The following is a 24,993-nucleotide window of genomic DNA, read 5'->3' as shown; positions in this document are numbered from 1 at the left end:
AAGAATATTATTGTTGACATTAATGACAAATTTAATTAGTTAATAAAAAACAAATTATAATTATGGATATCATTTAATATATATGTGTATATATATATATATATATATATATATATATATATATATATATATATATATAATTATAGATATCATTTACTAAATTCTTATTGTTGCAATCTAGCACACAATAGATGTGAGAAACATTTAAACCTATCTCTCTCTCTCTCTCTCTCTCTCTCTTTATATATGTGTGTGTGTATATATATATATATATATATATATATATATATATATATATATATATATATATATATATATATATATATATATATATATATATATATATATATAACAGGATCGGCTGAAGACTCTTTTTAAATCGAGGATTTGTGAGTATATATATATATATATATATATATATATATATATATATATATATATATATATATATATATATATATATAACACGATCAGGTGATGACTATTTTTAATTTGAGGACTTATGAGGATATCTTAAAAAATTGAAAGAAAATCTAAAAAAATACACATCATCAAAATCGAGCATAGTACTACATCGGAGAGAAAAAAAATTGGATTATTAAAATTGAAGAATGGATCATTTTTATGATCCATGATTCAATTTTTATGATCCATAATTTAATTTTAATGATGCAAATTTGTTTCTCCTGGATATAGTAATATGTTCGATTTTATGATTTGTATTTTTTTTAGATTTTTTTAAGGTGTCCTCATGAGTCCTCATCGGAACCGGACCATATATATATATATATATATATATATATATATATATATATATATATATATATATATATATATATATATATATATATATAATTTTCACGATGTTACAATTTTTTATTTATCTAGTGATTCATTTGTTTTATTCGTTAAAAAAAATTCTTACCTCTCAACCAAAAACAATTCTTACCGGATATATATGTATATATATATATATATATATATATATATATATATATATATATATATATATATATATATATCCGGTAAGAATTCTTTTTGGTTAGGAGGTAAGAATTTTTTTTGGCGAATAAAACAAATGAATCACTAGATAAATTAAAAATTGTAACACCGTGAAATTTTACAATAAATTTAAAATTTTCAAAATTAACCCATATTCATAAAATCATTACAAAAAGGTTTTCATTTCATTGATTATCAGAGTATCCCAAAACATCAACATAAAATTTGAGGAGCGGTACGATCACGCCTTTGCCTTGCCACGGTCTCCTGAATTACCTGAAACATTACACTGAAACTGTAAGCTCGAAAGCTTAGTGAATTACCCCCAAAATACCACAAGCAACACATACGCCTTTCCAGGCCATAACTCTATGGGATCTTCCGATCCGAATGTCTCAGGGGACTTCCATCCCAAACTTGGTAGGCCTTCCGGTCTTACCCATAATGACCTTCCGGTCCATACTCTATTGACCTTCCGGTCCATGCTCCATTGATCTTCCGGTCCATAACATACAGTTCATACATTCATACAGTTCATACATGACATATACATATCACATATCATAAGACAACCTATATCGCATACTCTTCGTAACTCATAAGACCTCCCTGTCATACATATATCTCATACTCATATCGCAATCCTACTCATACGAATCACATAACATCTATCAACTTAACTAATACTTCTCATGGTAACTAAGACCTTCCGGTCGCACATATAACTCATACTCATATCGCATCCCTACTCATACGAATCACATATCATATAATTACTTATCCATAACACATAAGACCTTCCGGTCACACGTATATCTCATGCTCATATCGTAACATAACTCTACAATAAAGTAATCAACAACTATCCGACTTTCTATCCGGTAAAGGGGCCGACCTTGGTGCCTTAGACCTCATCGATATAGTGAGGATAACTCACCTGCAATTGCCGACTTGAAGGATTAAGACCACGCTGCTCCGACCACCAGCACGAACTCCACCACTGATCATTACCAAATAACCAAACCAATAAATACAAATAATTACCAAAATACCCCTGGAAGTCAAACTGGTCAACCCTTGGTCAAAGTCAAAGTCCTCAGTCAAAGTCAACCTTCCTGACTAACTCTACTCGCCGAGTCAACCCGCTGACTCGTCGAGTCCCTATACTATGAGAAACCCCATATCACGACTCAACTCGCCGAGTCAACCCGATGACTCGTCGAGTTCCTATGCTCTGAAAACTCCCATGCCTCGACTATACTCGCCGAGTTACCCCGAGACTCGCCGAGTCCAAGAATCTTCGAGTCCTATCCTGTTCAACACACCGAGTCGTCCCTCTACTTACTGATTCACGACTTAACCAGAAAAGTTAGGGTCCTACGACCAGACTCGCCGAGTCCAAGAACAGACTCGCCGAGTCCAAGGCAATCTTCAACAGACTCGTCGAGTCCATGCTCATGTTCATATAACTCGCCGAGTACACCCATGTGACTCGCCGAATACCTCTAATTCTTAACCCATACAGTGGCCTCCCAAGTCATGCAAGGGCTCCAATCCATGGATCTACTCTTCTACAGGCCATCCGTCACGTAAAGTGGCACACTTTACGTGAATCCAAGGAGATCTAAGCCATAAACACTCAAGGCTAGGGTTTGGGACAAAAAGGCTTCACCAACAACTCAAGGATAGGGACTTTATGCACTTCTGAATCATCTCAATCCCGGATCTGAGGTAGCAACCTCATATCCATCCTCTAAACCCAACATAACACTAGATATGCTCCCAAAACTTCCATAAATGATAGATCTAGATGCACAAAAGCTCAAGCAACGAATTATTACCTCAAAAGAAAGCTCCAACTGAAGAATAATCCCAATCTATGCAAAGCCCCTTTCTCTAATCCTCTAAATCTTTAAAATCTCTTCACCAATCACTTCTCAAAGCTCCAATTTGCTCTCCAATGCTCTCACCAACGGATCTAGGGTTTTCTGGACTTCAAAGGGGACTAAGGGGACTGAAGGGAGGACATTAAGTCCTTTAAATAGGGTGCAATCCCGAAGATTAGGGATTTTCTCTTTTCAGCACTAACTCGCCGAGTCTAGCCGCCGACTCGCCGAGTTGGCCACTTAACACGCGACCAGAATCGCGACTCAACTCGCCGAGTCTACCAATGGACTCGTCGAGTTGACCATCCTTATTTACACTTTGAACCCAGAACTTGTACTTCTGAACTTGGGATGTTACAAAAATAACACGATTCAAAAAAAATCCCAAAAAAAACATTTCGATAATTCAATTTTACGATAATTTTGTTGGTATTCACTAAAATTGTCATAAAATTGATTTTTTTATTTATTTAAAAATGAATCATGATGGTGTTTTTTTAAGAATTTTTTTCTTATGATTCATCTTATTTTTGAACTAATGATTCATTTCGTTTGTTTGTTAAAAAAATATATATAGAAAAATTTTCTTATATTCGTACCGAAATTTTCCTTTTTATTTGTTCTTGATATATATATATATATATATATATATATATATATATATATATATATATATATATATATATATATATATATATATATATATATATATATATATATAGGGTTAGGTTATTTTGTTTTCACTATCTATTGTGTGAATGTATGATTATTGATTCTGGACCAATCATTTTAGTTATTTTAAGAAAGTAATTAATGCATATTACATGTTGAAGATATAATGGATATTAATTACATCTTCAGCATTTAATATGAATTAATTACTTTCTTAAAATAACTAAAATGATTGGTCCAGAATCAATCATACATGCACACAATAGATACTGAAAACATTTAAACCTAACTCTCTCTCTCTCTCTCTCTCTCTCTATATATATATATATATATATATATATATATATATATATATATATATATATATATATATATATATATGAAGGGGATAATGACTTAAAAGGGTAATGTACTTTTCGATTATAAACATTTGTTCATTGAGTTAATTTTTTTTTGTCCACATTTGTCCTTAAACTTGTTTAACTTTACACATTCAGTCTTTATATCCGGTTACTATAGGTAAACCAAAAAAAAAACTTAATAGGGTAATATATTTTCACTTTGTGCACATTTTCTCCTTAATATTTTCTTTTGCACATTTAGTGCTTAATATATTTTTTTTGTTGCAAAGTAAGTCTGTTGTTTTTGTACACATTCGATACTTATGATCGATTTCTTTAGGTATTTCTCACGACATCCTACGTGGGACAATCGTTAATTAGGTGTTTGAGGCTGTTTATGCTTATGGCCACCACGATCTCATGTGCTTAGTTGCTTAGGACTTGTGTTTCCCTTAGGTATTGTTTTGTGAACATCGTATCTTATTCATACGATCTCAAATTTTAATTATCTTTATATCCACATGTTCATATTTGTTGTGTTCTGAACGTTGTAGCTTATTCATATAATCTTAGATTTTAACAATCTTTATATCCACACGTTCAGATTTTTACGATCTTTATATACATGCGTTTTTATGAATGTATGTATGAACATTTTTTTTTTATAAAATCGTAAGTAAAAATATATTACTCTTTTACAAGATTAATCTAAACAAAAATTATGGTAGACTCAAATATAAACGCGTGTATATAAAGATCGATAAAATCTGAGATGGTATGAAGAAGTTACGATGTTTAGAACACAAGATCTAAGCACCAAACAATCGAGGCCGTAGTGACCATAAGCATGAACAACCCTAAACACCCCATTAAAAAGTAAAGTTTAAAATTGATCAATATTTAATTAATATTTAAGAAATTATGGATATTTTAAAAATAACATTTGAAAAAATAATATAAATAAATATGAAAAATATAATTGCTATTAAAAGTTAGGAAAATAACTTATTAGGGTAATCACATTTAGACAACTTTTTTTTTGTACACATTTAACCAATTAAGTTGTTAATTTGTTCACATATTATCATTGTCACTTGGTATAGTCGGTGACAATGACAATATGTGAACACATATAACAAGTTAAATGATAAAATATGTACAAAAATAAAGAAGTTACCTAAATATGAACAAAACGACAAAAATATTACCCTGATAAGTCATTTACCCTTTTTAAAATGATGCTCCTTTTTTGTTGGTAACTAAGGTTGTATGATACGGGCAACCAAAAAAACGCCGTTGAATTGCGAGACAAATTTCAGGGGTGGTGTTCTAACTCACAATGCCATTGTGAGGCAAAATTAAAGAAGAAAATCAGAAGAAACGCCCCGTTTCACCCGGTGGTAACGAGCACGAATTGTAACACGACGAGAACCATCGAGTAGGGGGCGGTGTTCCCCCCGTCACGATGGCGTTTCCGACTTCCACCTCAGCAACGTTACTTCTCGTTGCGTCCGATACCGCGTGCTCTAACAAGTTTCTTCTCAAAGTCAAGCATAATTCTTTTAAATATAAGTTTTGTAAAATGGTATGATCATAGATTGTAGATGCTTTTACAAAGGGTTACCTTTGAAAGTACAAACTAATTGAAGGGTTCTTCTTGTAGTTCTACAATCAAAATGCCCTCCTCCCTTTCTCTCCCTCTCCACAACATTCTGTCCCACCCTCACTCTTGGTTGGCTCTTCGAATCCTCAAAAAAGCCTCCCCACTTTTTCTAAATTTCCCACATGGGATCTTGATGTCGAGCTTCCATTATTGATCTTCATAGGTTCTCTGAAGTTTTCTAGATCACAACTATCTCTTTACTCTCTAAAAACCCTCGTTACTTTCTCTCTCTAAATTCCCACGTGCCTTCTTGAGGTTGCGAGCTTCAATTCTGTCGCTAATCTGGAATGATTCTTTGAAGATTTGCGTATTCATCAAGATCTAAATATCTATGTCGCTTCATCAATATTACAAATGGTCATCAATATCTAAACTCCTTTATGGGTTCTTGAGATCGAGTTTCCATTACTGACCTTAAATGGTTGTTTGAAGATTTGGGTGTTAATCAAGATTACAAATGGTCATCAATATCTTCATTATTCTGCTGCTTCTTCCTTTGGCTGTTTCAGCTGACCAAGGTCAACTCTTTTCTCCATTGACTTGTTTGGTTTTTTATTTTTCGGGTAATCATTTAAACTTGAGCTTGATTTTGGTTTCATACAATCTTGTGAAATATTTTTAATGATTTCATTATAAAAATCATTTTTTTTTTGTAAATTTTGTACACAATGTTCTTTAATACCTTTGTTCCTTGTACCCTTTTAAGCAATTTCGATAAAGACCTGAAACATGACTCAATCTAGTCTAGACAAGTCTCATAAGTTACAACCCATTTAATATTTTAGAATCTAACCATGTGACTGCGTCTATAGAGTGACAATAATTCGTTGTAGTAAATTTATAATTAATATACACATTTATTGTTAAAGTGACTATACATATTAACATATAAAAAGAAGAAAAAGAAGAATGTGTGTGTACACATGTCGATAAGTATCATTTTTGGACCTTATTCGCACTTCTTACTTGAATCAAAAAGGTTTTTACCTTTCCCTATATTCTGTTTGGTAGAAAAAATTATTATTATTATTATGGAGTTTAAGATATTTTTTTTTCCATATTAGTATGTGTATAAGTCTCCGTGTTTTGCATTCAGACATTATATTTGACCAAAAAATGTGCAAATATCATCAACTAAATGTTATATAAAAATTTACTTTAATGAAATGTAAATCGATACATTGCATCAAACTTGATGTTTTGTTATACTTAAACATAAAGTAATTCATTTGAACCATTATGATCAATGAAACTAAGTTTGTAGGATTTTAATTAAATCACATAATTTATTAAGGAGAACATCGAGAATATATCAAAATTATGAAAAGGTTTTAACAAAATGGTCATTGTTCGCTTTTTACACAAATGCCCAACTATTTGTTGCAAAATTGTTTTTAAATGTTTTCAAAGCAACAAAACTTCAAAAAAGAAAAAAGAAAAAAGATTAAAATATATCACTTTCGCAAATCGCAATGATTTGAAAAGTTTAAGAATGTTATGAAGAATTTCACAATTCTGTGAATTTAATTTAAAGAAAATCATCCACAAAAAAATTCGCACAAAAAAAGTAATTTCGTAACGATACATAGGGGACATTTTTTAAAAAGTGAAAAATATAATTGATTAAATAAATTTCTGTTTTTTAAAAAGTGAAAAATATAATTATTAAATAAATTTCTCTACTTTGGTCAATTTTGTTATCTTTTTATTAATATAAAAAGATAAAATTAATTTACATAAATCCATTATTTCAATATCTCTATTTGCAATAAAAGTATAATGTTACTTTATATTATCTTCAAACATCAATGGGAGGTTAATAATATTCAATGTTTGAAGATTATTAATATTATTAATTTGTTATATTGTCCTTTGGTGCTATTAATAATTTTTCTCCTCTATCGTCTTATTAACGTTCTTCTTTTAGAATACTTAACTATTAATTACTTAATTCCTTAGTTTGTTGGTATTAATTTGTTTTACGTATGTGGCATCTTATCATTAACTAATGATAACATGTATTTGTTTTATTCAAAAAGGTCAAAATCTATAAACTATTTGATTATGTTTATGGTTTACTCTTTATTTGATTGTTTTTATGGTTTAATCTTTATATCTTCGTTATGCCAACGAAATTCACTTAAGTTTGTTACGATTTATTTGGCGTGTCATTGTTAGTATGGTTTTTAATCTTTGTTAAATAAACTAGTTTTATAAAATGTTACATAGACTATCTTTTTAGGATAACAACTAGTTTTTATCGATTAAATTTTCAAATATTAGCTAGTTTTTCATATTATAATTAGCTTTTCAACTAGCTTTTACATAAAAATGAACATAATTTACCTTATTTTTGAGCTAATTACAATTTAGTAAACTATTTACAAACCAACTTTTTAATAATCTACTTGATCTAACTTAATAAGAATCTGTAAAAATAAAAACTGGTGTTCATAAAACGTATACTTTCTGTGTTTTTGATTGCAGATGCCTTCATCGGAGTAAACATAGGCACAGCCCTCTCCGACATGCCAAACCCAACCCAAGTCGTAGTCCTTCTCAAATCTCAACAAATCCGCCATGTCCGCCTCTACGACGCCGATCCGGCCATGCTCCTAGCCCTCTCCGGCAGCGGAATCCAAGTCACAGTCACCGTTCCCAACCAACAACTCCTCGCCATCGCTCAATCCAACGCCACCGCCGCCAATTGGGTATCCCGTAACATCCTCCCACACATCACCACCACCAACATCACCGCCATTTCAGTCGGAAACGAAGTCCTCACCACCACCCCAAACACCGCATCCATCCTAGTCTCCGCCTTAAAATACATCCATTCCGCCCTAATCGCCGCCAGTCTAGACTCTCAAATCAAAGTCTCCACCGTCCATTCTTCCTCCATTATTCTCGATTCCTTCCCTCCGTCGCAAGCCTTCTTTAATCGGACATGGGAACCTGTAATGGTTTCATTGCTAGAATTCCTCCAATCCACCGACTCATACCTCATGCTTAACGTCTACCCGTATTCCGATTACATCCAATCAAACGGCGCAATTCCGTTGGACTACGCCCTATTCCGCCCTCTGACGCCGGAAAAAGAAGCCATCGATTCCAACACCCTTTTACACTACACAAACGTCTTCGACGCTGTGGTGGATGCAGCGTATTTCGCGATGTTGTATCTAAACTACACAAACATTCCGATCGTTGTAACGGAATCCGGTTGGCCATCAAAAGGTGATTCCAACGAACCAGACGCCACCCTCGATAACGCCAATACCTACAACAGTAACTTGATCAAACATGTTTTAAACACCACCGGAACTCCAAAACACCCCGGAGTAGCCACCAGTACGTACATCTACGAGCTTTATAACGAAGATTTGAAACCGGGATCGGTGTCGGAAAAAAACTGGGGGCTTTTTGATTCAAATGGGAAGCCGGTTTATGTGCTTCATTTGATTGATTCTGGGTCTGTGTTAGCGAATGACACCACCGACGAGACTTATTGTGTGGCTAAGAAAGACGCCGACAAGAAGATGTTGCAGGCGGCGTTGGACTGGGCGTGTGGGCCGGGGAAGGTGAATTGTTCGGTGATGTTGCAGGGTGAACCGTGTTATGAGCCGGATACGGTGGTGGCACATGCGACTTACGCTTTTGATTCTTATTATCACCGGATGGCCATGGCTGACGGAACCTGCAACTTCAATGGCGTCGCTACCATTTCAACCACTAATCCAAGTCGCGATGGTTGTACTTTTCCGGGAAGGTAAAAAGAATACAAGATCATCTTTTTAGTATTTGTTAATTCGTTTGTGTGATTGTGAAGGGATATAAATACGTACTTCAAGTTTTCTTTTTGATGTTTTTTTAGTGGTGGGAGTAATGGAAGCTTCATCAATGGAACATCTGTGGCTCCGTCTACGAATTCTACCACATCGGTAGGGTTTTCAGTGTTGGATTCTGTTTCTTTCGTTCGAGTTTTTGGTGCATGTCTCTGGACGATGGCATTTTTGTAAATTGTACGTTTGTAGTTTGTTGATTTTAGTTTGTAGAGACAAGTGAAGCCATGCAAAAAAATGCACTTGCTTTTGATGGTATTCGATTCTTGCTAACGTTTTACTAGATTAGATAGTTGTTATCAGTTATGTCGACAGAATTAGGTGAGTCACATAACATTAATTTGGGATGATGTACTTGCTTTTGAAATTGGTGGGACTTCTCTTGTAGTGAGAGATGTATTTAAGAAGTCAATTCATTTTTGTAAGAAATTAAATAGTGTTGCTTGAAAACTGTTTTAAATTGGGTCAAATAATTGATCACTTTCATCATCAATTAATATCAAACAACTGGTTTAACAATTTCTCATTTATTTATTTTTTCAACATTGTCGCAAGAAACAATAACATTTTCTATAGTTTCAACATCATAATTTCTGTAAGACAAAAAAGAATTTTGAACAACTCTTCTAACAAAAGAAGTGGGATTCCGTCCAAAGGTTAGTTTCTCTTGTTCGTAAATCACAACAAGGAAATAAGACTCCGTTTATATGAAGTCAAAGGTGTTATCAAGTGTACCAATCTCGTAATTTTATCATAGTCTTCCTATTTTGGAATGAAATGTCTATGTAAAAGATCATCATGATGAATAGCTATCCCCTTTTAGATTGTTTGAATTTATACATTTTATCACCATATATTATTCTTCTTAGGGGGTGTGGGGAACGGTGCTATCACCTCAGCGTCACGTTAGCTCACTACCAACCCACTAGACATTTGAAATAGTTACCACTAATATATATATATATATATATATATATATATATATATATATATATATATATATATATATATATATATATATATATATATATATTGTAACATATAATAAATAAAAAACATAATTTATAACATAAATAATTTTTTTTTATTTTTTTATTTTTTGTAACATTATATTAAATAAAAAACATAATTTATAACATAAATAAATTTTTTGAAAACACAAAAAAATAAAACCACATTTCATTAATTAAAAACATAGAAATTTAAAACCTATTTTACTAAAATAAATATAAAACATTACACTACTTAATTAAAAAACATAAAAACCATAGACAAATACTACTCGTCGTCATCGTCGTCATCGCCCTCATCCGCCTCGCCGTCACCGTCTGCATTCGCATTGTCATCATCGCCCTCATCCTCTTCGTCTTCATCTTCATTTCCCCATTGGAGTTGTCTTCCCCATATGTGTTCGGTTAAATCGTGATGTGTTTTATGATTTTGTATTTCCAAAACCCTAGAGAAGTATGTCGGGCTGCCAACTTGTGTTACTACAGGTAGATTAAGTATAACATTCCCGGTATATGAACAAATAGTCTTGCCCTCTTCTTCTATATTATCATGTTCTATAAAATAACAAAAGCTGTCAACATCATAGTTAGTTTTGCCCTATCCCATGTCTGTGCTGGATGTTTGATTATGTGTCATTTTTGTTTTACGACTCCAAACGCTCGTTCCACATCCTTCCGTGCAGATTCCTGTGCTAACTTGAATATTTTTTGTTTTTCATCGGTTGGAAATGAATATTATTTGACAAATGTAGCATACTTTGGATATATCCCATCACGTAGGTAATACTCATACTTATATTCATTTCCATTCACAACGTATGACATGCCTGGTGCTTTACCCTGCAAAATATTGTTAAATAACGGAGACGCTTGAAGCACATTTAGGTCATTGTTGGACCCCGCCAAACCAAAAAATGCATGCAAAAACCATTTGTCTTGTGATACAAGCGTCTCTAATATAATAGTCGGGACCCCATAATCATCCCGCATAAATTGACCACGCCACGCATTGGGACAATTTGTCCACTCCCAATGTGTACAATCAATACTAGAAAGCATCCTTGGAAAACCATGTTTAGATTGATGCGCGACATACAACTCTTCGACATCACTGTTAGTCGGATGTCGCAAGTATATGTCACGGTAAAACTCTATAACATACTCACAGAATAGATATGTACATTCTCGACCCGTCTTCTCATACATTTTCAAATACTCATCTGATGCGTTTGCGGTTATTCCGTATGCCAATTGTCTAAAAGCGGCCGTCTATTTTTGTATTGTAGTAAAACCATGTTGACCACTAGCATCCCATCGTAATTGGAAAAACACATAATTATGTTCCAAATCTCTAGTTATACGTAAGAATAAATTTCTACTAATACGAAAACGTTCTTCAAATTTCGATAGATCATATAAACCATCAGGGGAAAAATAATCACGTACCAAAAGTTCATTTGCCGTTTTCGATCCCAGTTGATCCATTTTCTATGTTTCTTCTCGCTGTGTGAATTTTTGCCTCTCTCATGAACCATATCTTGTGCCGCATACAATAGTTTGTGCAATACCATCTCGTTATTAGAATCGTCATCAATTTTTTGTTGAATGTGTGTGTTTGATTTGAAATAATTTGTGTGTTTTGTTTTGAAAAATATATGTAAAGTGGATGTATATATATAGAGAGAGTAAATTAAAAATAAAAAAACATATATTTTTTATTCAATACTTTCAAACGGTCGAAAATTGACCAACCAATCCCTTTCTTTGTCTTCTTCCGTCTTCTTCTTCACATCACAACCATCACACCATTAAGGGGGGGGGGGGGGGGGGGGGGTGTTCACGCATGGAGAGGCCCTCCACGTAAGCATCTCACGCATGGAGACCTTTCCACTCCGGGCAACCTTAAGTTCTTCACTATTAAACAAAACTTATCATGTTGTTCCAATACACTAGTACACCGACTTAACGAAACAAGTTTAACACCGCTATCAATTATGATTAGTCTATTAATATTTTCTACATTAGTCTTTTTTAAAATACAACTTTAACTGAGCTTTTTCATAACACATTTGTAAATCTCCTTGTCGATAAATGCTTGGTTGAAAAAAATTCAATGCTTCTGTTAAAATCATTGGTTATACTATCAATATAATATTAACAAATATCATACCCCTCAAATATAGGTAAAATATGGTTAGGGATGTTTTGGTCGACATATGTAAGCGTCCTGGGGTTTCCACCAAGAAAGAGACTCCTGTGAATTTTATGACTGACTCGACAGAAGGAAGGTCAACCCTTAAACCGACTGACCTTTTGATTTTTTGATGGGTTGGGGGGAAACACGCATGTATGGACCTTACATGGGTATCCTCTCTCGTAAGTTTGAGGGTCGGAGGTTTCATGACTGGACATACTGCATTAAAAGCTGCTACATGCAAGGTCACCAAACATGAGAAACCGTGATCAACTTGTGTTCATACCATTTGCATTTTATATGTTTGGTTTTCTTACGTCGGATGCGGTGGAGCTTCTTAGTAGAGTACAACGGATCATGCATATCAATGTTATATTCTCTAGATCTATGGATGTAGTCTTCAAAAGAATTGACTTTACCACAGAAAAAGGCTTAGCGGCACAACTTGTTGCTCGTTGCTTTCTCATTCTTTGTACGATGATACCTAAAATGTATTGATTGTCTAATTAGAAAACCTAATGGTATATATATATATATATATATATATATATATATATATATATATATATATATATATATATATATAGACAAACAAAAAAAAACTTTGCAATATATAAAAATGTAAATGTCTGAAGGAATATTATACAAGAGTTCACATAATTTTCCCCTTGCATCATTGTCGAGATACATTTGATGAGTTGTGTGTTTAAGTTTCTCATAAGTTTAAAGAAAGATTGGAGGTGTACTTGGTCTCGTAAGGGTACCATCTTGATTTGTACAGCTTCATAATTTTTTTTCTTAATATAGCATCTATTACTAGCTTCAGGGCTACCTAGGACCACAGTTAACAATGTCATATTCCCATGTCCATTTCATGTGGAATATATAGCTTAATAATTGCGAACTTTGGAATTGCAAAACACAAGTGGAAGTGTTGATTGAACCAAGCAATACCATTCAGAATTCAGATACATTTTGGTTAGATAGAGAACGAGAATATGAATATCCATCAACCCCTTATAAAAAGATGGTGGATTGCTTTTCGTACATTAATATTCTTGTTTACCTCTCAATCTGGTAAAGTAAATTATAGATGGCTCTATATAAAGGCCTACGGGAGGCAAGAGTAATATTTGTTCCTAATTTAGGAAAACATATGAAGTTGGAACTTATCACGCTCAAGCTATCACCATGTCAGAATTAGCTCAAATATCATTTAATGTGAAGATACGATAATAATATGAAAACTATACACTTTATATATATAACTGAATATATGAACAAGTTACGATTTCAATTTGTACTATGGTTTTTCAAAGAGAAAATGACAAACTAGCCATATGTTTTAATTATTTTTCATTTACTAGTCAAAATTTTGCAATTAGCTAAAAAAATGGCCAAGAAAACTGTAGCTAATTTAAGACGCGTGCGATTTTGGGTAAAGTCTACGGTTTCGTCTCGGATTATAAGAAAAAATTCAATTTTTTCGACAAAACCGTAGGTGATTTACTACCTACCGTATGCTCTAAACAAAACTACTGTTTGGTATTTGAATGAGCATCAAGAACAAATCTGGTAGGTGTCATCTACTGTTTCCTTCATATAAGCTACTGTTCTTGGGATTCAATTACTTTTTCGATCAAACTACCGATCAATGCAAATAATATACCACATAATAAAATATATCATTATACATGTTAGAAAAAAAACAAATTAAACACCGCAAACCATAAGTGTGCATGGTATGTCATCTACGGTATATAAACCGCTAATACAACATTTTGTGCATTAGTAGCTTATGCACCGTAGATGGCATACCTCTCCTATAGTTTCAAGCTTTTTTTTTGGTAGTTGCAATATATATATATATATATATATATATATATATATATATATATATATATATATATATATATATATACACACACACACCCAATTCTATTAGATTTTAAGATAAACGATAGAAAGCAAATAAAAATTGAAGTTTATGAGAAAAAAAACAAGTTGTTTCCAGTCTTCATTGAAAGCGTTTCTTTAGCTTCAAACACTAAAAAATGACCTAAATAAATTTTTTTAACTTTATATATTATGGGCTAATGGCCTCGAAACTGTAGATGGGCTCCAAAACCATAACATATTACCCATAAACTATATGTAATTAGCTCAGTATATGACTAAACCATAGGTTATAAGAGGAAACCATAGGCTTTATTAATCGTATATAGAGCTCGCAAAAATCGACCCAACTCGAACCCAACCCAAATTAACGGGTTAGGTTAAGATTTTAAACCCATTTAATTTAAATGGGTCAACCCGTCTAACCCATTTAATTAAATAGGTTGGGTTGGGTAAAAATTATCAACCCGTTTTCAACCCGTCAACTCATTTAACTTTAATATATATATATATATATATATATATATATATATAATTTAATATTATTTGTATATTATCATGTATTAATCAAAGTGTTAATTTGTAAATTATAATATTGCTTTATTATTATCTATGTTTAATAAAATTCAATCCAAATTTCCATCCCTTTTTAGCACCGATAATACTGGTCACTCTCTAAATTCACATTGAAACTAAACATTTTTAATGTTTTTTAACAATTTATTTGTATTTATGAATTACGATTGTGCTTTTGTCATAATTATGAAGTTTTATTTACGTTTTATAATTTAAATGGTATAATATTTAATTACATAATTTATTTAATTGATTTTAAATGGGTTAACCCAAGTTTAACCCACTTATTTAATAGGTTGGGTTGGGAACTACATAAACAAGTCAACCCAATGACAACCCATTTATCTAATAGGTTGGGTTGGGTTGGAAATATCAAACCCATTTAAATAAACAGCTTGGGTTGGGTTGACATTTTCAACACAATTAATAAATGGGTTGAACCCGAACCCAACCCAGGTCGACCTATTGCCACCTCTAATCGTATACTGTTTCGTTGGCTGTTTTTAGCTAAACGCTAAGTTTTGACTATTAAATGAAACGTCATTAAAAAAATAGCTAGATTTTTAATTTTCTCTTTTTGAAAAGCATTCCATGCATGCATGTTTATCTTAGGAACCCTAACATCATTAGTTATTAATTAATAATCCTTGTTTAGTCGTTTGTACAACTGTTTAATTAAAAGATGTCTATCTATAACCTTTTTTAATTTCTAAGACGAATCAAATAGCCTCGATTCTTTATTGTGTTTCTTGATTGTTTATAGATGGAAAGTTACTATCTTCGAAGCAAGTTCTCGAAGCTGCAGATGAAAAAAACAAATCCATGACCTACACGCCGTTAGAAGGAGATGCCATGTTGCAGATTTACAAAAGCTTAAAAGCACACATTCACTTTAGTGAAAATGGTGAAAACAACTTTGTGACATGGACACTTGAGTATGAGAAGATAAATGAAGACGTCCCTGACCCAGATGCACTCATTGATCTTGCTTACAAAGTTACCAAAGTTGTTGAGCTTCACCTTCTCAAGTGATCCTGATATTGATCAAATGATGTTGAAGACTACAAGAAGTATAACTATATGACAATTAAAATGGGTTACAAGTTACTCATTATGTATGATTTCATGCTTATGTTCCTCTAAAGGTGATGCTTTCATGTATATTCATGGGCTTTAATTAAAGTGGTGTGTAATAAACTTAAATGCAAATGCGATTGTTGTTAATATAAACATATGGGTACTGTCATATAAATTAATAGATATAACTCAATGTTGCTACTGTTGTAGATATAGCGACATATTTTGTGTTCTCCTTTTGATGCAAGAATATCCATGTAAGATTCTGCTTATATATATGTTAACAACTAGGTGTGAGACCCGTGTATTACACAGGTTTATAAAAAAAATAATATAAAATTATAAGAATTACATAATTTTTAAAGTAATAATTTTACATAAATACAAAGAATATAATAAATAAAGTAAATAATAAAGGTTGTAGAGCATTTATTATGAAATTTAATAGAATGATCTACTTTACATATATAAATCTCATTAAAATGTGGATTTTAAATTAAAAAAAATAAAAAATTTAAGAAAATGACAAGTGGAAAAAGAAATAATTCAAAAACTCTTAAAAAATGACATGTGTCAAATTTAATGAGAGCATGACATTTGACAAAATTGATTTTCATTTATTAGGTTAGATTACATATTTTTTAAAGTAATAATTTTACATAAATACAAAGAATATAATAAATAAAGTAAATAATAAAGGTTGTAGAGCATTTATTATGAAATTTAATAGAATGATCTACTTTACATATATAAATCTCATTAAAATGTGAATTTTAAATTAAAAAAAAATAAAGAATTTAAGAAAATGACAAGTGGAAAAAGAAATAATTCAAAAACTTTTAAAAAATGACATGTGTCAAATTTAATGAGAGCATGACATTTGGCAAAATTGATTTTCATTTATTAGGTTAGATTGAAATAGTGAGCGATTTAATGAGATATTCGTAAAACTTTTACATAGGTTAACAATAAAAGAATTCAATAGAAAATTATTATTAGAAAAATTCAATAGAAGATTATTATTAATCAACGAACCAAAAAAAAAAAAAAAACTAATGTAAAACGCCGCAATTTAAAGCAATCAAAGACAAAACCTACTTTTTTTTTTTCGTATAATTTTTCTAGGGCATGTTTTTTATCGAAAAAAAAATCGAATATACCATTGTTCATGATTTTTCATCCTCAGTTCATAGAGATCTATATTAATATACAAAATTTTTTTTGTTAAAGAAAACCCACTTCATTTATTTGTTTTTTGAAAAGTTAAAGCCTATTTTTTATCGAAAAAATTTAATAAATATATCAAAATCTATATTTTTTTGGTATTCCTTAAAGATAGATACATATGGATGTAAAAAAAACCGAAATTTCAGTATAGATTCACAATGTCAATAATAATAAGTAATTAGATTCATATTGTTAATGTTAAAGTTGAAATATTTATAGTTTAGATTCACACTGAACTGATCGAGGTAATTTTTATTTTACATCGATGTTGATGTTAATTAATAGAGGACAAAAAAAAATGAAAACTTTGATATAATTAGTTTTTTTGGGTATAAAAATAAACTTAAATATTAAAAAAAAACAACAAAACGAAGTGAGTTTTTTTTTTCGAAAAAAAAAGTTTTTTTTATATATCTACATGGATCTCTATGGAAAGAGGATGAAAAATCATTAACAACGATATATTCGATTTTTTTCCGATAAAAGACGTGACTTACAAAAAATTTTAACGAAAAAAAGAGGTTGATTTTTAGGTACAGTGTTGAGTTTTATGGTATAATCCAGTGTATATGCGTCCAATGTACCAAGTGTACATCCATTTCATTGGCCGTTGATCGTTTTAAATTTCAACGCTCACGATTGGTTCCTTTTTTTTTATTAATGGTTCTTTACTGAACTTCACTATATATATATATATATATATATATATATATATATATATATATATATATATATATATAAAAGCTTAGATTATTTTGTTTTTTTATTAACTATTGCGTGCCAGAATGCACAAATCTGGACTACCGAATGGAATAGAATCAAAGATCATGATCTGAGGGGTCTATGATATCACAATAGGGTAACATGTACCATATAATCACACAAATTCTAGCATAAGGACATTTTTGTCAATTAACCTATATTAAAAAAAGGAAATTTTCACATTTTTAGGGATAATTAATTCCTTTATTTTTTAAAATCTGAATATTTTAAATTAATTCAAATTTAAAAATCCGATTTTATTATGTCAGAATGTCAAACATTAATTAGTAAAGATATTTTCGAATTTATTCTTGCGGAATACATTTGCAATGCATATATTTTTGATAATTAACCTGATTTAATAATTCAACATATATTCTTCATATACATTAGAACGTGAATACAAAATCATACATATTCTTACAAACTAATAGTCTTATACAATTTAATATAGTTATACATATTTTAACAGAATATCATCAAAAATGAATAAAAATATTAAGAAATAACATTCTTAAATATACAATTATTAAGCAAATACACATGATCTTCATCAATGGTCCAAATAATGCACTTGATTCAAACTATGATGAAAATGTGATATATCATCGTAAGAATGTAATTCTTCGCAAAATATACCTGTTGTTGAACTCGATTCCAAATCTTTCTCTTGTATGATCAATATAGAATTCCTTCTTCAAGCCATTCTGAAAGAATAAGATGCATTATTCGTTAGTATTACTAGTGAAGCTAATGTACTTGTTGTTAACAAACATTCTCAAAGAGATTCTAACAGAATGCATTTATACAAATAAATTCTGACTGAATACAAGCATTACTTATTTAATAGAAACTATATAATAGAGAATGATAGCATATTCTAACAGAATGTATTTCATTTTTCTTATCTTGCAATGTTTTTTACTTTTCCTATCTTGACAAATAAGGAGATTGAAATCGAATTCTGTCAGAATAATAGACATTCTAAGAGTTTTGACAGAATATGTACCACATGACAAGATTCTAACAAACTGTATTTCATTTTTCCTATCTTGCAATGTTTTTTACTTTTCCTATCTTGACAAATAAGGAGAGATTGAAATCGAATTTTGTCAGAATAATAGACATTCTAAGAGTTTTGAAGAAATACATTCTCTTTTAGACATATCGACAAATAGCTTTCGTGCAACATATATAGATAATAGAGAATCAAAGCTCAAAGTATAAAAAAGCAAACATCCAACAAGTGAAGATATCTATGTACTATGAGTGTGGCTTGGCTTTCAATCACAAATAAAGAAAAAAACAAAATCTAAATTAAACAACACCAATTGAAGAATCATTTGACAATCCATCTAAATTGACAAAGAGGAATAGATAACAGTTGTGTTTATGAAAAACGAAAGAGATAGACCTGAAGATCTTGAAGGGTAGAGAACTTGAAATCGAGTTTTTTGCCTAATTTAAACTCAACATACGATGCTGAAGAGGAATTGCGCTTGTGAAACCTATTCATCATCTTCTGCTTCATCATCTCCTTCAGTTTGATTAGCAGCCAATCTTCAGAATCGTTTGAACTTAGAATATTCATAATCAGATGGTGATTTTAGGGTTTATTGCGGCTGTGGTGGTCATGGTGTCCGATGACTTCTGTGATTTAGGGTTGGGTTGTGAAGAAGCAGAGCAGAAGATGAAGGCAGGTCGTTCTTCCTCAATTTATTTTGGTGATTTTAAAATGAAATCCCCCATTTATCTCAATTACCATAAATTTAGAGTCATGATTTACTAATTTACCCTTATTAATTTATTTAATGATTAAATTATTCCTAAATTCCTATTGGTGCATTCATGCACACAATAGTTGCTAGAAACATTTGAACCTAGCTCTCTCTCTCTCTCTCTCTCTCTCTCTATATATATATATATATATATATATATATATATAAGAGCGTTCAAAAATTGTGTGGTCCCAAATTGATATAAAATGTTCTTGTAATGAGAAATGTTCTCGATTGAACGCTCATATATATATATATATATATATATATATATATATATATATATATATATATATATATATATATATATATATATATATATATCATCAAATATGATTTATTGAATCAAGAACGTGAAAACAAATCTTTTTCACATAAATCATATGTGATTAAATACACGAGACCAACTATTGAATTAAAAACACAAAAATGAATTTTGTCCACATAAATCAAATGTGATTAAATACATATAATCACATATGATTATGTGACATCCCCAAAATCTCGGCCAGAAAAGACCGATTTTCATTTATGCTTTTAAATATTTTCAGAGTAAATCCTTTTGATTTGAAAGAGTTGCGGAATTTGTTCCCAAAACAAAACATGATAAAATAATATTTATCAAAGCATTTCATCAAGAGATGCATTTCATTATATAATCAAAACTCGGGATGTCATGTTCCGATACAGACCATAAAGCATAAACGATAAACATTACAAGTCATTCAACAAATATATACATATACAGACTTGTAAACAAAACAACAAGATGATCCATCCATCTTACGCCCTTGTGCCACTTCCTATAATACAAATAAAACTGAGTGGGTCAGGCTTGGGAGCCTGGTGAGCATATAGGGTTTTCAACCCACAATAAATAAGTTATATTTAATTTCACCAACCAATCACTATCCCGATTACCCATTCCCGTTATCCTCACTTTACGTCCCTAAAACAACTATCTCAAGGGACCTAATCTAGGATTTTCATCGGGACGGACATCACTGCGAAGGGGTTTCCTCAACAATAGATATCCTAAAGGCAACCATGAGGGGGATAGAGTACACCGGTGAACACATCGTTCACAACACCTACAGGTTATGAACCTGCTAGTGTTCCACTGGACTGTCTAGAAAGAGTCCGTGGTCGTTATCCATACTCCGCTGAATAACTAGATCAACAACAACAACAACATCGAGGCCTCTCATCTGTTTATTACACACCAACTATCTACCCATGTTCTACCCAACATATTAGTAGATAAAAATATACATTTGTATACATAGTTTAAAGAAAACCTGTATAGCATGCTTTAATCAACACATATGTCACATAACAGATGAGGCACACACACATAACACATATCTCATAAAGAAATAAGCAGATCTATAAGATAGAAGAGAGTGAATACTCATTCACACATAACACAACCAAATATATACACATAGCACGTATTTTTATATAAAATACTTCGTATTATTGTATTAGAAGAAATAACTACACACTCACTTGATCAGAAGATGATCGGACAGCACTACGGCTTATAGAAGTAGTATTCCTCAGCAGATCTGGAAGATCTCCTCGAAAATTGAACTTCTCGCGGGCAGAGCTTCGACTCGGGAACCGCGCTTCTCGGGATCTTCGGGGTCTCGGGACTTGCCTCGGGGCTAGAGTATAATACCGGGGCTTCGGGGTAGCTTCGGCACGAAAAACGATGCAAAAGACTAGAGAGAAGAGAAGAAATTGAACAAGAATCAAGGCTGTCTTCGGATCCTTTATATAGAGGCTGGAGCCTCGGAGTACGCGGGGCGTACAGGCGTACGCAGCGCGTACGCGTCCGAAATCGTCACTGCATGCGTCATCCGAAGTGTCGACACTAAGCGGAGTACGCGATAGCGTACTCACGTACGCGGGGCGTACCATGGATCAGACGGGTGACTCGGCTTCGGATAATACCTCCGATTTTGATTTAATTTTAAATATAAAATGATTAATAAACTTCGGAAATTCATAACTTCTTCATACGAACTCCGTTTTCGACGTTCTTTATATCCACGCGAAGGTGAGACCATGCTCTACGACTTTCGTTTAGACTCCGTCGGCTAATTTTGACTTTATTTTTATTAATTATTTTTAATAGGCCACGACAGAAACTTTCGTTATAAATTTATAACTTCTTCGTTTGATGTCCGTTCTCGCCTAACTTTTTATCGCTTCGATACCAACAATGAGATCTTCGATTCTCATTTAGATTGCTTCGGCTAACAACCGCTCGATCTCAAATCGAGTAAAACAGGCTGTATATCGCTAAGCCGGAACTTCGATAAATCATAACTTCCTCATACGAAGTCAGATTTGGGCGTTCTATATATATTCGGAAACCTCGTTCCGACTACTACAACATTAACCAAAGATATTAAGTTTATTTTACACTTAAATTTTGACGCTTATTTTTATTCTTAATTAATCAAACCACATAATTAAGCAATTAAGCACAAAACACATAATACTCAAATAATACAATCTTATTATTTCAAAACGGGTTACAAAGGTTAACCTAGACTATTACATTGCTAAAAACGGCAAGCCCGGAAACACAGGCGTTACAATTCTCTCCACCTTAGAATGATTCCGTCCCCGGAATCACACATCAACAAACAAATGCGGATAGCGACCCATCATGTCACTCTCCGTCTCCCAGGTGAGATTCGGCCCATTCGTGTGTTTCCATCGGACAAGCACTAACCCAACCATCTTGCGTCGCAATTTCTTAGTCTTTCGGTCAACAATTGCCTCTGGTTCTTCAATCAACCTTTTGTTCTCATCAATTCTCAATTCAGAAATTGGAATTATGTCGGGAACTTCTCCCGTGAACTTCCTCAAATAACACACATGAAAAGTGTTATGAATTCCATTCAGTTCTTCTGGTAGTTCGAGCTTGTAAGCTTGGTTCCCAATCCTCTGAAGAACTTTAAACGGTCCAATAAACCTTGGACTCAACTTTCCCCTTTTACCAAATCTTATAAGTCCCTTCCACGGCGAGACTTTAAGCAAAACCGAATCCCCAACCTCAAAAGTTATCGGTCTCCGCTTCTTGTCAGCATAGCTCTTTTGACGATCCTGAGCCGCTAACATTCTTTCCCTAATTATTTTCAACTTTTCAGCAGTTTGATGAACCAACTCCGGTCCCATAAACTGCTTTTCCCCAGCCTCAAGCCAACAAGACGGCGTACGACACTTCTGTCCATACAAAGCTTGGTAAGGTGCCATCTTAATGCTCGAGTGGAAACTATTATTATAGGAAAATTCTACCAACGGTAAATGTTCATCCCAATTACCTAGGAATTCCAAGGTACATGCTCTCAGCATATCTTCAAGTGTTTGTATCGTTCGTTCGCTCTGGCCATCAGTCTGTGGATGGTAAGCTGTACTTAAACACAACTTGGTACCCAATTCCTCTTGTAGACTTTTCCAAAACCTCGATGTGAAACGGCTATCACGATCCGACACAATCGTTAACGGAACACCGTGAAGCCTCACAATTTCCTTCACGTAAGAATTCGCAAGCTTATCCATAGACCATTTCTCCCTGGCCGCTATGAAATGCGCACTCTTAGTGAATCGATCAACGACCACCCAAATCATGTCGTGACCATTCTTTGTTCTGGGCAGTTTAGTGACAAAATCCATAGCAATGTCTTCCCACTTACCCATAGGCACAGGCAAAGGTTCTAAACTCCCGTACGGTTTCTGATGTTGTGTCTTGACTCTCGCACAAGTCACACACTCGGCCACATACTTTGCAACATCAAGCTTCATCGTCGGCCACCAGTAGTAGGGTTTCAGGTCCCTATACATTTTAGTGCTACCCGGATGAATCGAGTACATGGTCTTGTGAGCTTCTTCCATCAGAAGATCTCTGACTCCTCCTGTCTTAGGTATCCAAATCCGATCTTGGAACACCTTCAGTCCATGACTGTTTACACCGAACACCAACGTTTTGCCCAAACGTTCCTCCTTTCTGTCATTCTTCTCAGAAGCTTCGCTCTGAGCTTTCTTTATACTTTCCAAAATAGTTGAGACAACTTCAATTCTCAACGCTCTTGGCCTTTTCCTTTCGGGATTGACTTTCCGACTGAGAGCATCAGCAACAACATTAGCTTTACCGGGGTGGTAAAGTATCTCGCAGTCATAGTCTTTAAGTAATTCTAGCCAGCGTCGTTGCCTCATATTCAATTCCTTCTGATTAAAGAGGTATTGGAGACTCTTATGATCAGTGAAAAGTTTGCACTTCGTGCCATAGAGGTAATGCCTCCATATTTTCAGAGCGAAAACTACCGCTGCCAACTCCAAATCATGAGTCGGGTAGTTCTTTTCATGCTCTTTCAGCTGTCGAGACGCATATGCTATCACCTTTTCTCTTTGGGTCAAAACACAACCCAATCCAACACCAGACGCATCGCTATAGACAGCGAAGTCTTCAACTCCATCAGGTAGAGAAAGTATCGGTGCCTCGCATAGCTTCTCCTTTAGCTTCTCAAATGCTTCCTGATGCTTCTCACCCCAAGCATAAGTAGCTCCTTTGTGGGTCAAAGCTGACAATGGACTAGCGATCGAAGAAAAGCCTTGGATAAACCTTCGGTAATATCCAGCTAATCCTAAAAAGCTTCGAATCTCCGTGGGACTTTTCGGTTGTTCCCACTTCGTCACAACTTCGATCTTCGCTGGATCAACCATTATCCCTTCTTGGTTGACCACGTGACCCAAGAATTGGACTTCACGAATCCAAAAATCACATTTGGAGAACTTGGCATACAGCTTCTCCTTCTTCAAGACTTCTAACACTTCTCGCAAGTGTCTGCCATGCTCCTCCTGGCTTTTCGAGTAAATCAGAATGTCGTCTATGAACACTATCACAGATTTATCAAGGAACGGGTTACAAACCCTATTCATCAAATCCATGAACGCTGCTGGAGCATTAGTTAGTCCAAACGACATAACCAAGAACTCGTAGTGTCCATATCTAGTTCTGAATGCAGTCTTCTCGATATCTTGCTCTCTTACTTT

General features: G+C 33.1%; 2 protein-coding genes across 2 annotated transcripts; both read left to right on the top strand.

Annotated features, from left to right (window-relative positions):
- Positions 1-5,555: 5,555 nt before the first annotated feature.
- On the top strand, positions 5,556-9,840 carry LOC111886692 (glucan endo-1,3-beta-glucosidase 3). The gene is made up of 3 exons (XM_023882934.3): positions 5,556-6,082; positions 8,052-9,333; positions 9,439-9,840. The coding sequence occupies exons 1-3, from the start codon at positions 6,022-6,024 to the stop codon at positions 9,581-9,583; spliced, it is 1,488 nt and encodes a 495-aa protein (XP_023738702.1). The 5' UTR covers positions 5,556-6,021; the 3' UTR covers positions 9,584-9,840.
- Positions 9,841-12,865: 3,025 nt separating this feature from the next.
- On the top strand, positions 12,866-16,114 carry LOC111886693 (kirola). The gene is made up of 2 exons (XM_023882935.1): positions 12,866-13,082; positions 15,846-16,114. The coding sequence occupies exons 1-2, from the start codon at positions 12,866-12,868 to the stop codon at positions 16,112-16,114; spliced, it is 486 nt and encodes a 161-aa protein (XP_023738703.1).
- Positions 16,115-24,993: the final 8,879 nt, after the last annotated feature.

Source organism: Lactuca sativa, chromosome 8, assembly GCF_002870075.4.
Source record: "Lactuca sativa cultivar Salinas chromosome 8, Lsat_Salinas_v11, whole genome shotgun sequence".
Taxonomy (NCBI): domain Eukaryota; kingdom Viridiplantae; phylum Streptophyta; class Magnoliopsida; order Asterales; family Asteraceae; genus Lactuca; species Lactuca sativa.
This window is presented reverse-complemented; position numbering and strand designations above follow the sequence as displayed.

What these genes read in the sequence shown, in the direction of transcription:
- LOC111886692 (XM_023882934.3), top strand. Translation starts at nt 6,022, where the DNA reads ATGGTCATCAATATCTTCATTATTCTGCTGCTTCTTCCTTTGGCTGTT. An exon ending in GGCTGTTTCAGCTGACCAAG is followed by an intron (nt 6,083 to 8,051) that starts GTCAACTCTTTT and finishes TTTTGATTGCAG; the next exon opens with ATGCCTTCATCGGAGTAAAC. An exon ending in GGTTGTACTTTTCCGGGAAG is followed by an intron (nt 9,334 to 9,438) that starts GTAAAAAGAATA and finishes ATGTTTTTTTAG; the next exon opens with TGGTGGGAGTAATGGAAGCT.
- LOC111886693 (XM_023882935.1), top strand. Translation starts at nt 12,866, where the DNA reads ATGAGAAACCGTGATCAACTTGTGTTCATACCATTTGCATTTTATATG. An exon ending in TCGTTGCTTTCTCATTCTTT is followed by an intron (nt 13,083 to 15,845) that starts GTACGATGATAC and finishes GATTGTTTATAG; the next exon opens with ATGGAAAGTTACTATCTTCG.